The 23,809-nt window shown below is 38.3% G+C and overlaps 1 protein-coding gene and 1 non-coding gene across 4 annotated transcripts; both read right to left on the minus strand.

The window, feature by feature from the left end:
- Nucleotides 1–228: 228 nt before the first annotated feature.
- Nucleotides 229–6,574, minus strand: LOC103722554 (norbelladine 4'-O-methyltransferase-like). 3 transcript variants are annotated; one of them, XM_008813152.6, is made up of 5 exons: nucleotides 6,371–6,561; nucleotides 6,196–6,275; nucleotides 2,241–2,385; nucleotides 1,770–1,901; nucleotides 229–761 (listed from the first exon to the last, which is right to left on the minus strand). In XM_008813152.6, the coding sequence occupies exons 1-5, from the start codon at nucleotides 6,446–6,448 to the stop codon at nucleotides 468–470; spliced, it is 729 nt and encodes a 242-aa protein (XP_008811374.1). In that variant the 5' UTR covers nucleotides 6,449–6,561; the 3' UTR covers nucleotides 229–467. The 3 variants fall into 3 exon arrangements, with proteins under 3 accessions (XP_008811374.1, XP_088566008.1, XP_088566009.1); XM_088709882.2 differs by lacking the exon at nucleotides 1,770–1,901 and having other exon boundaries at nucleotides 6,371–6,574; XM_088709883.2 differs by lacking the exons at nucleotides 6,196–6,275; nucleotides 6,371–6,561 and adding an exon at nucleotides 5,834–5,917.
- Nucleotides 6,575–22,763: 16,189 nt separating this feature from the next.
- Nucleotides 22,764–22,870, minus strand: LOC120112285 (small nucleolar RNA R71). Its single transcript, XR_005513758.1, has one exon. It is a non-coding gene; the product is annotated as a small nucleolar RNA R71 (small nucleolar RNA).
- Between the last annotated feature and the right edge of the window lie 939 nt (nucleotides 22,871–23,809).

Raw genomic sequence — 23,809 nt, forward strand, 5'->3', positions numbered from 1 at the left:
ATCCATGTACATGATCCATCGGTTCATAGAAACCTGCAAGCATTTACACAAAACCTGCATGTATTCATACTTTGTATGCACATTTTACTTACATATGCACAGATGCATGAAATATTGCAAAATCATATCTTAGTGAACCTTGCATTAAGGCCTTATTCTTAAGGGAAAATGTCCATACCATTTCAGAATGTCATCTACCAATTTTCTTCAAAAGTTGCAAGTCCTGTAGATCTCCAAAATACTCCAATGACTTCTATTCTTTTCAACATAAACATACAATCTTCATGTACTTATGTACATTATACTTGATTGGTACATTCTTCCCTAGAAAGACAAACAGCAACCTTTTTCTAAGAAAGATTGGTGCATATTTAATCCAAGTAAATACTGAAGAAAGGAAACAGTATCTATGCTCAAAGTCTTCTTTCCATAGATAAAGCAAGCATGAAAAGTGGTGAACCGCACAGTCAGATAATGCGCCTACAGATGGTGAGCCCATCACCAATACAAACTTGTGATATCTCAATTCGAGGATCAGCAGCCAAGAAATCATTAAACTTCACCAAGTAGTTTCTAGATTCAATGAACCTCTCAGGAAGGGAAGGATCCACTGGAGCAGCCACACTGCCAGACCAAAGTGTGTTATCATATGCAATAACTCCTCCAACCTTGACAAGTTTTAGCAAACGTTCATGGTATTCTCCATAATTTAACTTATCAGCATCCACAAATGCAAAGTCAAAGAGGTCATCTTCTTTTACCTGCAATAATCCATAATTTATGCAGTCACAGAAATGGTTGTAAATTTATTCTCATATAGAAAGAGCCACTCATATATTCTCCTGGTTGAATATCCAACAACAGTTAGACATATGATGACAATCTCATTTTAGCATGAAAAAGTTGGTTTCCTTTTGTGCACAGACACCTGTATTAGTTTCTTACTTTGAAGGTTATCGTACACTCGCCTATACAAGCTGTGAGAAACAATATTGTCTGTGAAATAAAAGAACATAATTTACAAGACTTAAGCATACACAAGGAAGGTTTAAAGAATATGAAAATCTTCATAACGCTTTACTTTACATAGTGATGCTTAAGTACTGAACATGGTTTAGGAGTAACTTGACACTACACTCTAGTAAACCATGATCTAATGAAATAGAACATATTCTGTAAACTGTTATTTTGCATAATCTAAACATCAAGGAAATTTCTAACCAAGGTCCTCTATATAAATACGAGTTCCATGATTGGAGTACAAAACCATTTTACACCCTTTAATAACTGATATAGTATGCTTTTAACTAATATATCTACCTACTCCAAGAATTCTACGTTCTATAGGGAGTTTCCCTTCACATAAGCTTGTATATCTTGTTAACAGAAGGGGAGGTTAGCAATTATCTCATAGTAGTCTCCTCATGAGTACACAGCAAAAATGAGTCAATAAATTTAGCGTTATATCAACTTATGTTTTTATAACTTAGCTCTATCCATTAATAAAAAAAACATCTCACATTTGCTCAAATATTCAATTACATTATAAAATGTACGCCTACATCATCTTTAAGTTTTTCTCCTCCAATCATGCAACACCATTACAGTTAACATCTATGCAGTTTAACCTATGTTCGGGTTACTTTTAAATAGGTAAAACATATATAGTCTTGCCTAAACTATTAGTAACAACATATTGAAATATAAAAGAATTATTGTGCACCAAAAAGGATATCATACTTAATTATTGTTGATAGGTCAAAGCTTACCTCTTGAGTCAGTTTATCAAGAATAGGGAGTGCTGCTGACTCAATGAAATTAATCTTGTTCTCAACTCCTGCTCTTTGAATAAATGGTAGCCCTATCTCAAAGTATGATTTTTCAATATCGATTGCCGTTATCTACAACAAAAGTATGAAAAAGAAGGATAAGGGGTCATAGCATAATTTTATAGCTCAGCCTTTCGAAAGAGATTGATAACTAAACTAAGATGAAACCTTAATTTTCATCCATGATCATGATTTCGGTTAATAAGATTTGCAAATTTATCAAAAGCATAACTTTACAAACAAATTTTAAAAACACCAGTCAAATGGAAAATAAATTAAATATATTATTTTTTTTCTCACCAACTAGGTAATCAAACCATCACTAAAGACAAACCAACGACAAGAGTAGAGAATTACTATAATGTAGACAAGAAATAGGATGTCAGGGAAAGAATAAAGGGCTAGAAGCACCTTGCCATCTTCTGGCAATGCCAGAGCTGTTGTAAGGAGAGAACAACCTGTGAACACCCCAATCTCTAATGTATTTTTTGCATTCATGAGCTTTAGAAGCATGGAGAGCAGCTGACCTTCCTCAGGGGGCGTGCTCATTGGACCCCTGTTACATTAAGAAATTAAAAAAACATATCTTGTTGACCAATTATAATCACCTCATATGAGGTCAAAACAAAAAATAGATTGGCAACCAAGAACTAGATATATCATGATATAGTTCATTAAATTTAGTTGAAGTATTATGAGCTATGTTATTATACATGTGAAATGTAGCCAATTCTAGAAGTATAAAACCTTAAGCATCAGTCATACATAAGTTAAAAATTGCACCTGTTGAGGTCAAGGTGAGGTCGGGCTCTGGCTCGCGCGTCCAGCACTACGGGGGGATTTTTCGCCCTCCGACCTCACCATTGATGAAGTCGAGTGAGGTCGGCCTCCGGCCCGTGCGTCCAGCGCTGCGGGGGGATCTGCCGCCCTCCGACCTCGTCCTCACCGGTCTTAGACAATGGAGGTGACTGCTTCTCCTCAGAAGTATTGTTTGCTTTGGGGATCGGTGGCTCCGAGCCCAGTGGGCTCGCTGGAGGGCGCCACCCCTCACGGTTTTGCCCCACAAAAGGCGCCTCTGAAAAGAAAGGGGGTTGCCCCCCTCCATTTAAAAAACAGATCTCTTTGCTATTTAGTCGATGTGGGACTAAGTCCGAGACCCTTTATTCCCACAACCTAGCCTCCCAGCAGAGGGGTCTGTGCCGGGGTCAAGGGCTCTCAATGAAAGCACCATTGTTGAGGTCAAGGTGAGGTCGGGCTCCGGCCTTCGCATCCAGCGCTACGGGAGAATTTTCCACCCTCCAATCTCACCATTGATGAGGTCGAGTGAGGTCAGCCTCCAGCCCGTGCATCCAACGCTAGGGGGGATTTGCCGCCCTCCGACCTCGTCCCCACCGGTCTTAGACAGCGAAGGCGACTGCTTCTCCTCAGAAGTATTGTCCGCTTTGGGATCAGTGGCTCCGGGCCTAGTGGGCTCGCTGGAGGGCGTCACCCCTCACGGTTTTGCCCCACAAAAGACACCTCTGAAGAGAAAGGGGTTGCCCCCCTCTATTTAAGGAACAGATCTCTTCACTATCTAGTCAATGTGGGACTAAGTTCGAGACCCTTTATTCCCACAACAGCACTATTCTAGATATTCTTGAATAGCTAAAATATTTTAAGGGGCGTGGATTATCATCACTAAATAAAAAATCAAATATACAAGATTGAGGATCAAAGTTAGAAACAATACTTTACAATATAATAAAAAGAAACTTTTGTTTATTGTTTTTGAAGATAAAGGAAGGAAACCTATCCAAGTTCATTGAGATTCTATATAGGAACTGCAATACAGTAGAATGTTTGGTGTCTCCAAAGGAGACAACCAAGGTGCAACAAACATCTATTGCACGTTGGAATCTTTTCTCTCCTCCACATATATGAAGTTCTCGCCATTTTGTTGGAACCAATACTTCCATTAAGCAAACAATGAAGATTCTTGTGTTCCATTCAATCCACGATACCGATGATATTGCCATAACCACCTGGTCTCAGGTTTTCTAATAACCAATGGTTCTGCTTTCTTTCTTGATTCAATCCATAGGGTCCTGAGTGAGGTAGCCCTATCATGAATCATCAAGACCCATCGAAATGGTTCCTAAATGGCTTTAAAAATATTGTAGTGCAATTACAGATATTTGATCGTTTCAAGTTCCCTCCATACAATGCACAACACCCCCCTATTTGCCAACCTTTTTTCCATAGAAGTTCACTCTATTCCTTCTCAGGAGCCACATAAGCACTTTGAGCTTTTCAAGCATGGTATCGTTCTGAAGAGTAGATAAGATCGTCCAAGTTATGCCTCTTCTTTCGAGAAACCTATAAAAAGATCTACAAGAGAGAGCCTTAGAATCATTCCACTACCATTTTAGAGTATCTTTGTCAACAATAGTTGGATATTCTGCAGCAGGGAAATCAGACCATCAAATTCTCTAGGTGGTGTAGAAGAGGTAAGGCAAGTTGAAATTTCCAAATTCCATCAGCAGAATCCCATACCTCTGCAACCTCTGCATGCTAATGTCTGCAGTTAGGAAAGAAGGCTGAAAATGGTCCTTTAATGAAAGATTCCCTAACCATCATCCAGTCAAAATGTATGTTCTCCCTATGATTAACAGCACAACATAAATTATGCCAAATGGGTTGAGCATAATCAATCATTCACATCCAAATTGCCAAAAATTGGCTTGTATAAGGGTGAATGCATTAAATGTTGGCATCGATATTAGGCACCAAAAATATGAGAAGCCAGATGCATTAAGTTTGGAAGTCTCGAGCCCAACTTGACTAGCAGCATCTAATTGAAGGCATTGAGATCCATTATCTCTAGCCCTCCATCACATATCTCCTTACATACAATCTTCCAATTAGCCCAGCAACCAAAATCACTGATCACAAAGCTACTCTTCCAGGGAAAGCTCTCCTCATCCTATCAATTTGATTCAGCACTCAAGGAGAAAAATAGGCAAACAAATAAGTGGGGAGCATTGAGAGGACCCATTCACCAATGTCAGTCTCCCTTCAAAAGATGAGTTTTATTATTCCATCTTGCTAAGCACAAATTGTTCTAGTAGAGGTTGCCCGCAAGAAAGGTTAAGCTTTTTATCAATGAACGAAATGCCTAACTATCTAATAGGAAGAGACTCGGCCTCACAATGAAGTAAACCAGCTTAACAATTACTCAGTGCTGCTGAAATAAATCAGAACACTCTTTTTGGAAATCAATTTTGAGGTTAGATTAGAGCTCAAAGGAATATAAGAGGAGTGCCAAATCGGCCATTCAATCCTCCTCAGTATGGCAGAACAATAGAGAATTGACCATGTATGGGAGATTTTGGATGCCTCCATGGGTCATTTGACAACCTACTCCATTGATAAGGATATTCCTTGCAATCAAGGCAAATAAGAAAGTATGAAGAGATGGGATGCTTATTTTAACCCTCTCTTCCAAATTAACCATCTTCCTGATGCCCCATTGAGGAGCACTGGAAACTTCCCAGAAAGTGATGATCAACTTGATCCAAGCGAACCATCATCACTTCATCTAGAATAAAAATTCCATGGAGATTATTCTGATCTAGGGAATAATTCTAAGCTTTCTCAAACATCAAGCTTACAAAGGATTCCGTCGACTTTATTCGTTCTGCAATAAGAGATGGCCTTGTGAGCATATGAGAAGCTATCTAGAAGGCATCTTCCTTTGATAAAAGTTGATTGCAAACAATCCACCAACCGGAAAAGGATGAAGCCGAACTTGACCAAGACCTTTGGAACAACTTCTTTTTTCTTTTTTAAAAAAAGAGGGAGAGTAATCCCTTCCCACAATTTATTCAAGAGTAAGATGAACTAGAGTAGGAAGATAGTAATGACATGGAAGTAGAACACCTGAAAGAGAAGACACAGAACAAAAGGCTATTAGGAGGACCGAACAAGTATAGCTTAAAATAGGATGCCAGCTTGTGATGTCCTACCAAGAGATCTTTAGGACAATCTTCAAAGTGCCATTTTAACAATCATATGGGTCTGAATCATCTAGCTGACAAGCATCATCATGTCTACAATAAGCAAAAGAACATTCAGAATTTAACCACTATATCAATCAGAAGGGTTGCCTTGACAAATTCTCTAGTGCTTTAACAAAAACAAACTTCTCTAATAATGTAATTTAGCCACTTTAATGGCTTATAATTTATCCACTATGATGGTGTGCATCATATGCTACCATGTTTGAAGTAAGACTTATGAAACATTCAAGGTTCTTATTTAATTGCTGTAACCGGGTAATGGTTCAAAATATATCTCGGCAGTGTTTAATTAAAGGGTTAGAACTTGCCTCATGTGTTTCATGGTCACCTCTCTCAATCCCTTGAGTTGTTCATGCTCTCTTGGGTAAACACTTGTCTCCAATATATACTGCAAAGAAGAAAACGATTAGTTGGAAGAATAGAAGACTCCAAATAAATAGGAAGTTCTCTTTAAATTGAATAAGGGGAGGAAAAAGAACTAACTCTATGAAGGGCGTCACTTTGCAAGAGGTTCTTGTGAGATGGTGGAGCATTTAGTCCCGGGCTAGCCATTAAAGACATCTCAAGAGATCACTGAAATGGAACGGAGAGGTAGTGATTGCTCTTAAAACCACTCTCCTTCCTCTCTACCTGCAGTTCGGTGGGATGTCAAATGATCCAACTCCTAGCAAGATGCATTAAAAGTACGCAAGGAATATTTAATGGTCATTGACAACATCGCCGAAAGGCTTACCCTTTGTTTTTCTTTAATAAATAAAAAAAACCTTACAATCGCAGGCCAAGTCATTATAATTTATAAAAGTGGGCTTGTCGAACAGTTTGGCTCTTTAAAGGTGGGGTTCCATAATGACTTGCGCGCGCTACAAGGCAAGAGGGGATTAGATGGTGGGGTCCATCTGATTTGCCTCCCGTTACCGTCTGGTTGGTTAGCATACGCGGGAACTTCCCCTTTTTTTAAAGAGTCCAAGCAATTTTGTTTTTTTGTGGGTGAGTTCATGGGTAGGTTTTGAGGGACTATTTCGACTAATTCCTTATATGTATGTATGTATGTATGCATATATATATATATATATATATATATATATATATATATATATATAGACATACATGCACGGGCGCGTGCACGTACAGACACACACACACATAGATATATATATATAAGAACTACATGATAATATTTGGGCATCCAACAAAAGCTTTAATAAGAGTGGTCCTGATTAGGTCTAGATATCGATGATTTGAGCTATTGGATTTAGTTCACTATTTTTAAATTACTTTCCTAGCTTATACGTTGCTTAGAATCTAATGATCAGAAGTGGATAGTATAAAATAAAATAAAATAATACATATTTTTAATCAAAGAGTGCAAAGTCTAAGTATCTTAAAATCACATGATTTTTTTTTTTATATAGTAAGCAGATTAAAGATGGTGAATTATATCCAATAACTCAAATCATTAGTGCTGAGTTTTTGGTCACTCACTCAAGACCAACCATAGTAGAACTCTTGAGTGGAAATCCACATATTAGCACTACTCTTTTTACATGTACAAACATATTTACATATATGCATGTATATTTTTTTACATATCAATATATCATGGTCTCAAAAAGGCATCTATTTAGGTTATATGTAGAAATGGAATAAGGTAATCTAGTGTAAATGCATTAACTTACTCCTGCTCCTCTTTATTCTGAAATAAAGTTGTATACCAACTGTTTAGAATTTATTCTGGAATTAAGTGGGGTCAATGAGTTTGGAAAGCACGAAGTTGTGTGCCAACTTTTTGAATTACCTATTTTACCCTTTTGGAAGGTGGTTTAATCAAAGTACTCCAATAAATATTTGGCTGAAGAAGGATGGAATAACTAGGTCAAATAATATTTTCTCTCTTATTATGCTTCCAAATATTGCCTTAGTTTTTAAAAGGACTTCAAAGTTGGAGTGACCTCAGTGGAAGAAAATTTGTAGGTCGGCTATCCTGCAATTGATCAAGACCTTCATTTAGAAAATAACAATCATGGTCTTTTAGGAAGCGTCATCAATTATGTACTTTTGATAATGACACAAGTTATCTCTATTATTAGTTTTGAATGGCATGACAACAAGAATACTTAGGCTTTAATTAGCATATGTGAAGTAAAATCTTTGATTTTCTTACTAAAATTTCCCTTCCTTTCCTAAGTTAAGTCTTGTTAAGACTGAGATATATTGTTGATGCTTTCCCTATCGCCTTAAACTTTTGGAATCAATTGGTTATTTGACATGATATGCTAATTATCTTTTTAATTAACTTGCTTATTATCTTGACTCATTCTAGCAAGTGTGTTTGCTATCTTGATTCACTCTAGTCAATATGGTAATATCTCCATGTCATGGTCCAAGCCATAGGCGGGAGGATGTTAATCTAATATATATTGTTGATGTTTTCCCTATTAGCTTAAACTTTCGGGATTAATTTGTTGATAAACAGCTGAATTTCTAAAAATCTTCAAATCTTGTTATTCCCTAACAATCCATGGTTAATTCCAAATCCTTAAAGAACCATGAACTCGTCATAATATCTCGAGTTACATACCTTGATAAGGCATAGCTAAACTAACATGGACTTTAAGTCCAAGGTAGAGACTATTCGATCAAAGGTTGAGATTGTGAGGTGTATAAGTTCAAGAACGACATCTTCAAAATCTACCATCTCTGAGAATAACATCTTTTGGAAATCATGAGGGATGGCAAGTTTTGGATTATATACCACTGATTCAGATTGTATAACCCCTTACCTCTTAATAAGATGGCAAGGTTTTTCTGCCCCTTATTATTTCCCTATGATATAAAGTCTTAGTTTCATGAGCTTCGGTTGGTTTGCATGAGAGCTTAGGACTAAGTAGAGCTAGGTGGGTTCGGATTCAAGCGGGGTGGCTTGGCCTCCACCATTTTGATCCAAAAGGATCTTTAGACCTGATGTGGACCATTTTGACTATTACGAGTAGGACTGGACATGGTTCAGGGGCAAGATCAGCTACATCGAGAAGCCGAGTCGCAAGTTAAATTTTAAGAGGCCATAATTTGGTCATAAGATGGCCGATTGATATGATCATTTTTTAAAAAAATTGGGTATCTTTTCAAGATCTACAACTTTTGGCTAACCTACTAGAATGTTGAATCAGGCCGAAATTCTATCATTTAGGCTCCGAAACAGACTAGTCAAACCAGAAGTATTCTTGTCGAATAAGAATTTGACTAAATGTAGCTCTCTATACAATAAGAATTTGGCAGAGTGATAGAAGAAAAGTTGATATAGAAGTCGAAATCTACCTTTTTGAGATTTTTAGCTTTTTTTATTAGAGATTTCTATTTAAGAAAAAATAGTCCTAAAAGAATTAGAAAGAGGAATCCAACCCAAATTGTATTAGGGTGGACCTCATATTATAAATAGAGGTTATGTATCTCATTTTTTTGAAGAATTAATGAAAGAAAAGAAGACTTAAAGCCCTACTTTTAAGATTTCTCCATCTTCTTCTAGTTTTTTTTTAAAGAGATTCGAGTTGAGCAAATTGAAAAAAATCTTTCTTCTTTCCAATTAGATCAAGTTGGTATCAGAGCAATGCTCTTACCTGGTAGAATTTCAACTAGATCTGATTAGATCAAGTTGGTATTAGAGCCTTAGTCCTCTATATCCATGAGAGCTTGAGTGCATGGTCCAGATGCGTGAGCATCACAAGTAGTCAAGAGAAGGGCTATCCATGTTTGAAGTATATTAAAGGACAAAGACAAGTATGGCTGCTACTTCTACCTCGACGGATGATGAGATAATAGAATGTCTCATATAATTAGAGGAGAAGATTGCTCAACTTACTGACATCATTTCGAGATTGATGATACCTTCAGCGCAAGCACTAACAACTCCTATTGCGATGCTATCTCCTACGGCTCGAGATGAAGAACCACCATCCATCGAGGAGGATGAGGTTGAGCGACCTATGGGTATAAAAAATCTCTCTCTTCAAACATTTATAGTTGAGGCTCAAATCAAGATCATTATATATGACGGGCTTGTTGATACGGAAAAACTAGATAACTGGCTAGATCAGTTAGAAACGTATTTTACTATTTATGGATACTCCAGTATCTAGAAGGTAGTTTTCGTCCATCTTAAGCTTTCTAGTCATGCTCTTACTTAGTAAAATTCGTACTTGAGAAAAATCTAATATGAAATAAATTCAAGAGCCTAATCAAGAAGTAGTTCTATCCAATCGGCCACGAGAAAAATCGGTGGATCAAGTGGTAGTACCTGCAACAGAAGTATGATCAGTATGTTCAAAACTATACCATCGAGTTCCACAAGCAAGCAGTCTCCCTCAGAATTTCCATCGACGATCATGCGGTTATTATGAAATACATCGAAGGTCTCCACGAGAGCATCCGAAAGAAATTGAAACTCTTCAAAATTGTAGATATTAGTAAAGCCAGCATGAAGGACATGGGGATTGAGGAGAAGAATCGGCCTAGAAAAGGTACAAAGGTGGCAAGTTTAAAAAAGACAGTAAAAAACTCAAGCTAGAAGGGGGAGCAGGGCAAGAAGCAATCCAACATGACTCAAAAAAATTACTGCGATCATTGTGACCTCCGTGGATATACTAAAGAGAAGTGTTAGAAACTTCACTCTGAGTTACGACCGAAGAAAAAGACGCAGAAAGAAGAGGATTCCAAGGAGAAGGAAAAGGCAATTTTCAATGCTGCAGAAGTTGAGGAGCTACCTGAGCTTGAGCAAGCAAACTCCAAATTGAGCCTGATGGCATGAAAACCTAAGATAGCTACTAAAGCAGATTTAGAGATGCGAGATGAACTCTTCCGTCTAAAGATCCAGATAAAGTAGAGTATCATTGAGACTATTATAGATCCTAAATGCTAGAAAAATCTCATTTTTGAAAATCTGGTTCGTAAGCTGGGGTTGCAGACTAAGCCTCATCTGCACCCCTACTCTCTTGGTTGGATTCAGAAGGACATTGAATTGAAGATCACTAAGCAATGTACCTTCAAATTCACTATAACTAAGAGGTTGTTGCCCAAGGTGACAAGCCAAGAGGGGGGGGGGGTAAATTGGTTTCTCTTAATTTTAACTATCTTACTTATGTCAATTGATGAGTTAGTGGAATTTAACAAAGCACAATACAAACACACAAGAAGTATAGTGGTTCGGTGCTCTCCTAAGCACCTACGTCCACTCCCCAAGCGACCCCTTGGGAATTCACTATAATTCCGCGGATTACAGTTGGATTGTTTTCCGGGCTCACAATCCAAAAACCTTTACATTTTGGTTTTTCGGGTTCACCAAAAACCTATGTTGGTTTTACGGGCTCACCAACGAACCTATGTTGGTTTTCCGGGCTCACCAACGAACCTTTACAATTGGTTTTACGGGTTCACCAATCAACCTACACCGTTGGTTTTGCGGGCTTACCAACAAACCTTTACAAGGAGTTTAATAAACGAAGTAAGAAGCTTTAAGCTCCTAGATGAGCAAATATAATAATATAATCTACAAAGAAGAGTTTAGAGAATAGTTATCGCTTGATGTGACTTCTCTCTTCTTTATCAAGGATGCTTCACTCTTTAAGGGTGGATGGAGCTCTTAATGACTCTTGGAATCTGCTCAACCACTTTTTTTTAACTCTTGAATGAAGCACTTAGATGAAGAAGATTAGGGCACTTTGTCTTTCTTGTGTACTCTTTGATATTTTGCAAAAGGATATTTTCTTTGATGAATAGTGCCACTTTAAATAGTTTCCTTCATCCATTGGACAAGCCCCAATGGTTAGAATTCAAAAACTAGTCGTTACTCACTGTTGGAAGGACAAAAAGTACTTCTGCAGAACTAGCCGTTATGCTTCTGCCCGTGCTTGGGTCGACTCAACCTTTCCTTGGGTCGACCCAACTTTCACTTGGGTCGACTCAACCTTTCCTTGGGTCGACCCTCTCAGAACCACAGAAACTTGCAATTCAGCCTTCCTTCACTTGGGTCGACTCAACATCTTTTTAGGTCGACTCAAGGTTCAGTTGGGTCGACTCAACTTCTACTTGGGTCGACCCTCTCAGGGTTTCCAGAGAACCTATTCTGTCATTGCCTTTGGGTCGACCCTCTCAGTGTTTGGGTCGACTCAAGCTTGGGTCGACTCAACTTCCTCTTGGGTCGACCTTCTCAGTGTTTCCAGAGAACTGTTTTCTTGAGGCTTGAGAGGCTTGAGGTTTGGATCGACTCATGCTTTCCTTGGGTCGACCCAACTACTGTTCATCCGTGCCATTTTTGCAGAAGTGTGCCAGATGCTTTCTTGATGTGCCGGGGTCGACCCAATCAACCTTGGGGTCGACTCAATCCACACTTTGCTGCAACTCAAGGTTAGATTCATCCATATAAACAATGAAATGCATATTTATCTAATTATACGAAAATACTGAGAGTAACAGACTTATAAATGAAGTATCGAATTAACTTGTAACATACTCTTGATTATTGTATTAATCATCAAAATACCACTATCATCCCCAATCTCCTCCTTTTTGATGATTACAAAATATAGAGTATGAGCCTATTGATACTTATCTTAATATCAGTTTTAAAAGGGCTCAAGTTGCTGAATTTCAGCTTTTCAAATATGAGAGTGAAGTCTCCCCCTATTTCATCCAAATGTTTTCAATTTGACTTTTTGAATTTCTCTCCCTTTCTTTTATATTTCATTAAAGATGAAACTTCAAAAATTTGAGATAAAGCATGAGTTTCAGATTATGTATCGAGGTGTGAAAGGTATGTGCCAAATTCTGAAATTCTATGTGCCAAATACTTCATTTATAAGTCTGTTACTCTCAGTATTTTCGTATAATTAGATAAATATGCATTTCATTGTTTATATGGATGAATCTAACCTTGAGTTGCAGCAAAGTGTGGATTGAGTCGACCCCAAGGTTGATTGGGTCGACCCCGGCACATCAAGAAAGCATCTGGCACACTTCTGCAAAAATGGCACGGATGAACAGTAGTTGGGTCGACCCAAGGAAAGCATGAGTCGACCCAAACCTCAAGCCTCTCAAGCCTCAAGAAAACAGTTCTCTGGAAACACTGAGAGGGTCGACCCAAGAGGAAGTTGAGTCGACCCAAGCTTGAGTCGACCCAAACACTGAGAGGGTCGACCCAAAGGCAATGACAGAATAGGTTCTCTGGAAACCCTGAGAGGGTCGACCCAAGTGGAAGTTGAGTCGACCCAACTGAATCTTGAGTCGACCCAAAAAGATGTTGAGTCGACCCAAGTGAAGGAAGGCTGAATTGCAAGTTTCTGTGGTTCTGAGAGGGTCGACCCAAGGAAAGGTTGAGTCGACCCAAGTGAAAGTTGGGTCGACCCAAGGAAAGGTTGAGTCGAGCCAAGCACGGGCAGAAGCATAACGGCTAGTTCTGCAGAAGTACTTTTTGTCCTTCCAACAGTGAGTAACGGCTAGTTTTTGAATTCTAACCATTGGGGCTTGTCCAATGGATGAAGGAAACTATTTAAAGTGGCACTATTCATCAGAGAAAACATCCTTTTGTAAAATATCAAAGAGTACACAAGAAAGATAAAGTGCCCTAATCTTCTTCATCCAAGTGCTTCATTCAAGAGTCAAAAGAAAGTGGTTGAGCAGATTCCAAGAGTCATTAAGAGCTCCATCCACCCTTGAAGAGTGAAGCATCCTTGACAAAGAAGAGAGAAGTCACATCAAGCGATAACTATTCTCTAAACTCTTCTTTGTAGATTACATTGTTATATTTGCTCATCTAGGAGCTTAAATCTTCTTACTTCGTTTATTAAACTCCTTGTAAAGGTTTGTTGGTAAGCCCGCAAAACCAACGGTGTAGGTTGATTGGTGAACCCGTAAAACCAATTGTAAAGGTTCGTTGGTAAGCCCGTAAAACCAACATAGGTTTTTGGTGAACCCGGAAAACCAAAGTGTAAAGGTTTTTGGATTGTGAGCTCGGAAAACAATCCAACTGTAATCCACGGGATTATAGTAAATTTTCAAGGGGTCGCTTGGGGAGTGGACGTAGGTGCTTAGGAGAGCACCGAACCACTATACTTCTTGTGTGTTTGTATTGTGCTTTGTTAAATTCCACTAACTCATCAATTGACATAAGTAAGATAGTTAAAATTAAGAGAAACCAATTCACCCCCCCTCCTCTTGGCTTGTCACCTTGGGTAACAAATGGTATCAGAGCAAGGTGCTCCAATAGTATTTATTGATCTCACAATCAAGAGTTAAAGATCATGACAACCCAAGTGGGATGTTCTATGAGTGAGGGGCAATCCACAAATAGACCTCCTCTATTTAATGGCACAAATTACACATACTGGAAAGTTAGGATGAGGATATTCATTCAAGCTTTAGACTATGAATTGTGGTATATCATTACTAGAGGACCTCACACACCCATAATTAGTATAGAGGGCACTATCATACCCAAATCAGAAATGGATTGGAATGAAAGTGATAGAAGATTAGCACAATTAAATGCAAAAGCAATTAATATACTTTACTGTTCATTAGATGTAAGTGAATTCAATAGAATATCTACATGCATCTCTGCAAAAGAAATTTGGGACAAACTTGAGGTCACACATGAAGGGACTAATCAAGTTAAGGAGTCAAAAATAAACATATTAGTACATAAGTATGAATTGTTTAAAATGGAATCCACTGAGTCCATAACTGATATGTTTACTCATTTTACTGAAATTATAAATGGACTAAAGAGTTTAGAAAAATCTTATACTAACTCTGAATTGGTGCGAAAAATTCTCAGGTCTCTACCAAGAGTTTGGGAGGCCAAGGTAACTGCAATTCAGTAAGCTAAGGACCTCAATACACTGCAATTAGAGGAACTTCTAGGATCACTCATGACCCATGAGTTGACCATGAGGCAAAATTCCGAAGATGAGGTCAAGAGAAGAAAGACCATTGCCCTAAAGTCTACCACTCCAAAACAACAAACTGAGTCGGAAGATTCAGATGATGATGATGAATTTGATGAAGAAGGAATGGCTATGCTTGGAAGAAAATTCAGAAAATTTATGAGAGGTAAGAATAGATTTCATAAAAAGAAACCCTTCTTCAAAGGTAGCTCAAGCAAAGAAAAGGGTAAGGACAAAGAAAAGGAAAAAGAAACACCTATTTGTTATGAGTGTAACAAACCCGGGCATTATAAGATAGATTGCCCGGAATTAAAGTGGATGGCAAGAAAACTTAAAAAGAAGAACTTCATGGCTGAATGGAGTGAAAGTGAGGAGTCAAGTTCGGAAGAGGAAGATCATCAAGAGACGGCCCAAATATGCCATATGGCCAATGACGATGAGGTAGATTCTGAACTTGAATGTGATTTTACTGTTGATGAATTACATGATGCATTTTTAGAACTCATGGAAGAACATAAAAAACTAATCAATAAAAATAAAGTTCTAAAAGAAGAAAATCAATCTCTTATCAAAAATAAGTTAAAACTATCTCATAACTATGAAACATTAAGTAGAAAACTCACAAATGAAACCAAGAATCTAATTGCTGAAAATGTCAAGTTAAAAGAAGATGCTGAAAAATATAAATCCTTAGTAGATAAGTTTACCCTTAGTTCAACCAAATTAAATATGATTCTTGATAGTCAAAAAGCTGTATATGATAAGGCTGGATTAGGATATAAAATAAATAGGAAACAAAAATACTTAAAGAACATTTTTGTAAAAGCTAAAAATGAAAATATTACTTGTCATTGCTGCAATAAATTAGGACATAAAGCATATGAATGTAACTATAGAAAGTCCAGTCAAAACAAATTGAGTAATAATCATAAGCTTAAATTCAAGAAAGTTTGGGTTCCAAAAGGAACATCAAGTACTAACCCTAAAGGACCCAACATAGTTTGGGTACCTAAAGCTCATTCTTGATCTTGATTGCAGGGGTGTCTTGCAGCTAACAAAATGGAAAAACGATGGTATCTAGATAGCGGCTGTTCGAGACACATGACCGGTGACGTAGACCAATTTGTCACCTTGGAATCTAAGAATGGTGGGGTAGTAACCTATGGAGACAATGGAAAAGGGTATATCATTGGAAAGGGAATTATTAACTTTGAAAAGTTGAATATTGATGACGTGCCAATTCAAGATAAGGAAAATAATTGCGTGCCACCACAATCTCAAAACTTGCCAAAGGAATGGAGGTATGCATATGGACACCCTAAAGACTTAATCATTGGTGATCCATCTCAAGGGGTAAGAACTCGATCCTCTCTTAGAAATTTAAATGATTATCTTGCTTTTGTTTCACAATTAGAACCTAAGACTTATGAAGAAGCTGAAAAAGATACCAATTGGATAAATGCTATGCAAGAAGAATTAAATCAATTCAAAAGAAGTAATGTATGGACATTAACTGAAAGACCAAAGCATAACTCTGTAATTGGAACAAAATGGATCTTTAGAAATAAATTAGATGAAAATGGGTTAGTTATAAGAAATAAAGCTAGACTTGTAGCTAAGGGATACAATCAAGAAGAAGGGATAGATTTTGATAAAACATTTGCTCCTGTAGCTAGATTAGAGGCTATTAGATTACTTCTAGCTTTTGCATGTTTCATGGATTTCAAATTGTATCAAATGGATGTAAAAAGTGCATTCTTAAATGGTTTTATAGAGGAAGAAGTATATGTAGAGCAACCTCCTGATTTTGAGAATCATGAATTGCCAAATCATGTGTTTAGACTACATAAGGCATTATATGGATTGAAGCAAGCACCTAGGGCTTAGTATAATCGATTAAGCAAATTTCTACTAAATAATGACTTTAGTAGAGGAAATGTAGATAAAACACTGTTTCTCAAAAGAAAGGACGAAAATCTACTAGTGGTACAAATATATGTAGATGATATAATCTTTGGTGCCACAAATGATAATCTTTGCAAAGATTTTATTGATTTAATGCATGGAGAATTCGAAATGAGTTTGATGGAAGAACTAAGTTTCTTTCTAGGATTACAAATCAAACAAACTAAAGAAGGTATCTTCATTCATCAAACTAAGTATACAAAGGAAATACTAAAGAAGTTTGGGAATGAAAATCACAAGGGAGTAGGCACTCCAATGAATTCTACTAGTAAGCTAGACAAAGATGAGAAAGGAAAGAGTATTGATATTAAGCTTTATAGAGGATTAATTGGATCCTTGCTCTACCTTACTGCTAGTAGACCAGACATCGTGTTTAGTGTAGGAATATGTGCTAGATACCAATCAGATCCTAAGGAGTCACATTTAAGTGTTGTTAAAAGAATCCTTAGATATTTAAAAGGAACTACAAACATAGGATTATGGTACTCAAGAGACTTTTGTCTAGACTTGCTTGCATACTCAGATGCTGATTTTGCTGAATGCAAATTAGATAGGAAGAGCACTAGTGGAACATGTCAATTTTTAGGAAACAACTTAGTATCATGGTTTAGCAAAAAGCAGAATTCAGTGGCACTGTCGACAGCTGAAGCTGAATATATAGCTGCTGGCAGTTGTTGTGCTCAAGTACTATGGCTTAAGCAACAACTAGAGGACTATGGAGTTAAGCCAGATAACATTCCTATAAAGTGTGATAATACTAGTGCCATCAACCTTACTAAAAATCCGGTTCAGCATTCTAAAGCCAAACACATTGAAATAAGATATCATTTTATTAGAGATCATGTGCAAAATGGAAACATATGTATTGAGCATATATGTACTGAGAAACAATTAGCTGACATATTCACAAAACCCTTGAGTGAAGATAGATTTTGCACGCTTAGGAGGGAATTAGGCATATGTGATCCTTTTTATTAAAGAGATATAAAAGGGAGCAAGCAGTCTCATGATACATTCCTCCCATTTCTAAAAACCCATGAAACATGAGTCAAACTTGTCATCTATAGATTCCTTACTCATGTATCATTGTCTCAGAAAGAATTTGTAAGGATTGGAAGCAAGGAAAATTTTTAGAAGGGAAAAGGAAGAGAAAGAAAAAATTTCTGAACTTGGGTCGACCCAACCCAGAATAGGGTCGACCCAACGTTGAGTCGACCCAAGAAAATTCTTGAATCGACCCAACGTCGGGACCCCACTGTTAAAAGGGAGACCCGTGAGCTATCTAGGGCACTGTTTTCACTTTGTCCTCTTCCGAAAATCCTATTCTCCACTCTCAAATCTCCTCCAATCATCTCCAAACAGTAGATTACTTCAAGATCTTGGAGAAATGGGACCCAAAAGAACCGTAGCCAAACGATCCGGGAGAGTCTCACGGATCACACGTGCGGATAGGGAAGCTACAGAGCCGTCTACAGTGTCTCCACAAGGTGAGACACGTATAGAGCCACCTCCTCCTCCCTCCCCTTCAGTACAACTTGCAAAGTTTGCGGGGAGACCGGTTACAACGGGGAGAAGGATCCATTCCGAGTTCTTGGATCAAGAAGGGTTCCGTTTGGGGGAATGGATCCGAAGGCAAGGTTGGGAGTATCTTTGCTCCCTAGATGTGGTGATATATTCGGGACTAGTCCGTGAGTTCTATGCCTTCCTCAAAACTGGGATGGGATGGCTTATATCGGAAGTTCGAGGAGTTAGGGTTCGAGTTTCCGAAGAAAGTTTGAGTGAGTTGCTTCATCTCCCATGCGAAGGAGCAACTCCAGAAAAGCCAGAAAACAAATTGAGAGCATTGCAGTTAATTCTTGAGAATGAAGACTTCGACTATTCGGAGAATATTATAGCGAGCTCTCTTTCTGCAGAAATGAGGTTGTTGCACAACTTCATTGGTCGGATCCTGTTTCCGAAGAGCGGAAGATTTGATCTCATTTCAGAGCGAGATCTAGTTGTGATGGAGCATATTATTCAGGGTATTCCCCTGAATCTCCCGGCCATGATACTGAGGCAGATGAGGAAGGTGATTTGCAACTCCAGAGTCTCTCTGCCTTATGGTATGATACTCACCTTGATATTCCGACAGCACGATATATCTATCGAGGGGGAGATCTCCAGGCATCTGCTTTTCACCGATACATACACTGCACGATCACTTATTCGCATGGGCTATGAGAAGGTGAACGGGCAGTGGGTTCGTGCTGGAGCAGGGTGATGAGAGCACAAAAGTGCGATCTACATGTCACTAAAATTAATGTTATTGCTAACCGATAATAATAAATTCACTAGATTAATATTATATTTGGGTTTGACATAGATTATCATAAATTAGAGATAAAATGCACATTGAGTACAAATTTGACTTCAGAATGATCCCTTCCCAGATCCGACCCGGTTGAAGATCGAGTCGGGTCCGAGTCGGGTCCAAGTCGGGTTCGAGTCCGGATCCAATTTTTCTATACTTTTGGGAAAGAATTTTTAGCAGATCTAATTTGACCATATCATAACTATGAGGTGCTGGGTGACCCATGACTTGAAAGACTTGCAATTGACCTCCAGTCAGAACAGATGACTCCTCCCATCTCAGGAGGGCAAAGAAAGTCCCAGACCTTCTTCCAAAATCCAATTCCATTGCAGAAACTGGCACATAACCCATATTCAATGAAGGGAGATCCTCTCACCCGCATCAAAGCATCCATGCGAAAACAGGGGAGAGGGAATGATCCCATGCGTCCACCACATCGATCCCAAGTGCCCGTTCGAATGCATCCAACTCCCGTGCCAGCCACCGTGCCAGCAGCCCGCGTTCTTCACGCGGTGAACATCCCAACGATCCAGCCTCCTCCATCGCGCCCAATCATCCCGGAATCCCAGCGGCCAGCCCCTCCTTCCAATGATCCCGCCTCACAGATCGCCTCCAGCCGCATCCGCACCATGATCGTCGGCCTCCTAGTGATCCCACGGCTCCCTCCACGGATCAAGCTCCCGCGTCCGCGTCCAAGGATCCGGCCATTCGAGATGTCCGCCCGTGATTCTCCCCCACACGCCACGGATCAAGCTTCCACGCCTTCCTCCGAGAAATCCCCGCTTCTCCCTTCCGGATTCAAGACCCCCCTCTGCCTCTGCTTCCGCCCATGATGCGGATGCTAATCCCGGCGTTTCAGCCTCGTCCGTTGTCCATGACGCGTCCGTGATCCCGCCACCGTTTTGATTCTCAAGCCAGCTTCAAGGTGGGGGCAAGCTATAAAAGGAGGTGGTGCTCGGCTGTTGAGGGGGAGGAGGAAGAAGGGGGCCGGCGGGTCCACAGAAAAGCCAAGAAACAGGGGAAGGCCCTGTTTGTGAGAAAAAGAAAAAAAAAGAAACAGAGCATGGCTCTATTTCGGGTTGAAAAGAAAGAATAAAAAATTAGGGGAAGAAGAAGGGGGCCGGCGGGTCCACAGAAAAGAGAAGAACAGGGGAGAGGGCTCGGTTTGGGAGAGAAGAAAGAAAATCAAAAAGAAAATCAAACAGGGGAGATGGCTCTGTTTTGTGAAAAGAAAGAATAAAAAATAGGAGAGAGGGAAAAGGGGAGTTTTCTTGTTTTTCTTCCTTTGTTTTTATATTTTATTTTGTAGAAGGAGGAATGGCTTCCAATCTTCATTTTACTATTGTAATTGTTCTTTTATGCAATCCATTAATTTTTCTTTTATGCAATTCATGTTTTAGGTTAAGTTTAATTTCTGCAATTTATTTTTATGCATTCAAGAATTCTTGTTTTAGTTGCAATATATGAAATTTTCTTTCATGCAGTTTATGTTTCAGGCTTCAATCTTCCTAAGCACTATTTTCATCCATGCCAAAGTTTTCCTTTGAATAGTTAAATATTTTATTAAATTTATAAATGCTCTTCTATTCCAAGTATTTGTCTTTTTGTTATTTTCAAATGGAAAACCTTCTCTGGCAGACTAGAGAATCATTTAACATCCTCAAAGTAATGTTTTTCTTTTGTTATTCAAAAATCGATTTTGAATCCGAGTGAACGTTCTAATTTTTATGTAACTCCAACCGCCTCCCTGTGGATCGACCTCTTACAACCACTATTCTTCGGGTAGAACAGGTAAGAGTAAATTAAATTTAAACTTTGTTCGTCGACGATCGGTCTAGCATATTTTTAGTTAGACAGAAAAAGGACGAACAGAATTTTGGCGCCGTTGCCGGGGAGGCAAATCGAGAAGCAAGAACGATCACGAAGATCAAATCAAATTTTGGATGCCCGGAGTGAACGTACTCCGGTAGTAAGTTTTTGTTTTTTTTTTATTTTTTTTTATTTTTATTAATTTTCCTTATTTTGATAATTTCTAGTTAATAATTTCGTAGTTATTAAATTCTGAAATTTGAAATTCGAAATTTAAAATTCAAAAAAAAAATTTAAATTTTAAAAAAAATTCAAAAATTCAAATTTTTTTTTTTAAATTCAAAATTTGAATTCTGAGATTCGAAATTTGAAGTAGAAAAAAGAAAAAAATTTTAATTAAATCAAAAAAAATATAAAAAAAATTATTATTTTTGTTAGTAATTGATAGGGTGCAATCCCCCGAGGTGATCATACCTCTATTGGGGCTCCTCACAGAGTAATCTCCAGAGCTTATTCAACGGGCATTCGGAGATTGACTGACGTATAAGGATTAGTTTTAGTTTACATTCAAGTTATTCCTATATTAAAAATTAAAAAAAAACAACATAAAATTAAAAAAAAATTAAGAAAAATAAAAAAATAAAAAAAAATTGCTTGCTCATTTAATCAGTACACCCTAATGACATTGCATAAACTTAAAAAAAAAAAACCATTGATTATTTGCAGCATTTAGTATTAAGCATTTGCATAAAGTAATTAAGGGCAAAACCCATTAAAAAGATAAGGTCGGGAAGTCATTACCTGTCCTTAGCCCAAAAATCACCACCTTGCATACTTATCCTAAGCCAAATTAAATTAAAATCAAATTAGACGTCGGCCTTAGGGTTTTCGAGCTCAATTAGGCTCTTGGAAAGAAGCGGCTGAAAGCCACTCCAGTGAGAATTTAGTAATTGGTGATGTCTAGAAAAGTTTTACAACAGTGAGAACTGTTACGGGTATTGTGGTATCGGTGTATCCCTTCTGGCACCACCGCACACCCCGGGACTTTTCTGGTCACTGGTTACTAGATCACTTAACTGGTAAGCTCAAGCTTAATCTGAAAGGGAGATTAGGAGCTGTCTAATCTAGAGAGAATTTCAGGAACTTTTTTAACCTGATAAGTCTCTATGCAACTAGATTTAAGAAGCTACTAAACCTCACTTAGCTCTAAAATTAATAGGGTCAAATTATTGTGTGGTGTTGATTGTGGTCATCTTGGTCTAGCCCTTCTTCTTATCTTTTAGGATTTCATTTAAAAAAAATATATAAATAATTTTGAGTCTAATTAAGTTGTGGAAAATGTATGCATGGTAGAAGGTCATTAAGGGATAAGTTAACCCCATTTGATCCTGAGATTGACAGAACTTTTCATCATAACCTGCGAACTGTAAAGCAACCGTCGATCTCTACAATGGGTGAACATATTAGAACCCTGAATGAATTATTCGCTCCTGCATCCGCTAGTCCACCTACATGTATAGTATTGCCAATAAATAATGCAGCCCAATTTGAAATTCGGGCTGCAACAATAAACATGTTACCCAAGTTTCATGGGTTCGAGAGTGAACAACCCTATATTCATCTAAACAAGTTTTTGACAATCTGTCAAACATTTAGAAATCAAAACTTAGATGAAGAGGGTATTAAATTAAGATTGTTTCCCATGACTTTAGAAGATCGTGCTGCTGCATGGCTGTATTCCCTTGCTTCAAATTCCATATCATGGGAACAGCTGTCTAGGAAGTTCATGGCTAAGTTCTATCCCATGGTAAAAACTGAAAAAATTAAGGATGCCATCAGAACTTTTAGAGAAAAATCTGAAGAAGAATTCTTTCAAACTTGGGAACGATTCCATGACTTGTTGGTCAAATGCCCACACCATGGGCTTGATAAGGCTGATCTGGTCCACTTCTTTTATAAAGGACTAACTCCGGCACATAGAAATATGATTGAGTCCATGCACAAGGGTAGGTTTATGAACCAAACCCCGGATCAAGCCTATGAATTTCTTGTTGACTTAGCTGAAAATGCCCAAAATTGGAGTAGCTATGGTGAGGAAGTAATTAGAGATGAGTTTGGGTCTAGAAAACCAGGTAATTATGAAATGAAAGCAGACCCAGAACTCAAAAATGTCATGTCTAATCTGATGACTGGAATGAACAACTTAAGTAACAAGTTTGATGTTTTCACTGTTTCCACTAGTTCGAGTTCATACAAAGAGTCAAATCCCGTCATGAAAGTGGATCACGAGTCATATAATTTGTGTGTCTTGTGTAACAGTCCGGAGCATCTAGTGGAGTGCTGCCCTAATCTGCCCACCATAAAGGCCGAGCAAGCAAATGCTCTAAATTCATATAGTGCCTTTAAGAAGCCCACTCCCAACTCGTTCAGCCCAGTTTATCACCCTGATAATAGGTTCCACCCAAATTTCTCATACAAGCAAAATGAACCTATTCAGCATCAAGGTGATCCACCAGGTTTTCAGAACAACTTCCTCAGGATAGGTCTATCACAAATAAACCAACCATTGGTTCCATCTGTACCTCCTTATAATGCCCCTATCCCACAGCAACCTTCACAATTAGAAACCATGATGGCTAATATGATGAAACAACAACAAGATTTTATCAAGCAACAACAACAGACCAATACAGCCCAAGCCCAGACTAACCAATTCCATACGCAAGCAATTGCAAAACTTGAGGTTAGTCTAAGCCAAATAGCAAACTCTCTAGGGGATAGAAAGAAAGGTGAACTACCTAGTCAACCAGTGCCTAACCCTAGTAGACAACAAAATCAAGATCAAAGAGGTCAGTATCAAATCAA

This window comes from Phoenix dactylifera, chromosome 13, assembly GCF_051530095.1.
Source record: "Phoenix dactylifera cultivar Ajwa chromosome 13, Ajwa_hap1_PhDact_Kaust_v1.1, whole genome shotgun sequence".
Lineage (NCBI taxonomy): Eukaryota > Viridiplantae > Streptophyta > Magnoliopsida > Arecales > Arecaceae > Phoenix > Phoenix dactylifera.

Excerpts from the sequence above, each read along its gene's own strand:
- LOC103722554 (XM_008813152.6), bottom strand. The coding sequence starts at position 6,448 with ATGTCTTTAATGGCTAGCCCGGGACTAAATGCTCCACCATCTCACAAG. Across the intron at positions 6,276-6,370 it reads AAAGTGACGCCCTTCATAGA|TATATATTGGAGACAAGTGT; the intron begins GTTAGTTCTTTT and ends TCTTCTTTGCAG. Across the intron at positions 2,386-6,195 it reads GTGACCATGAAACACATGAG|GGGTCCAATGAGCACGCCCC; the intron begins GCAAGTTCTAAC and ends TTAATGTAACAG.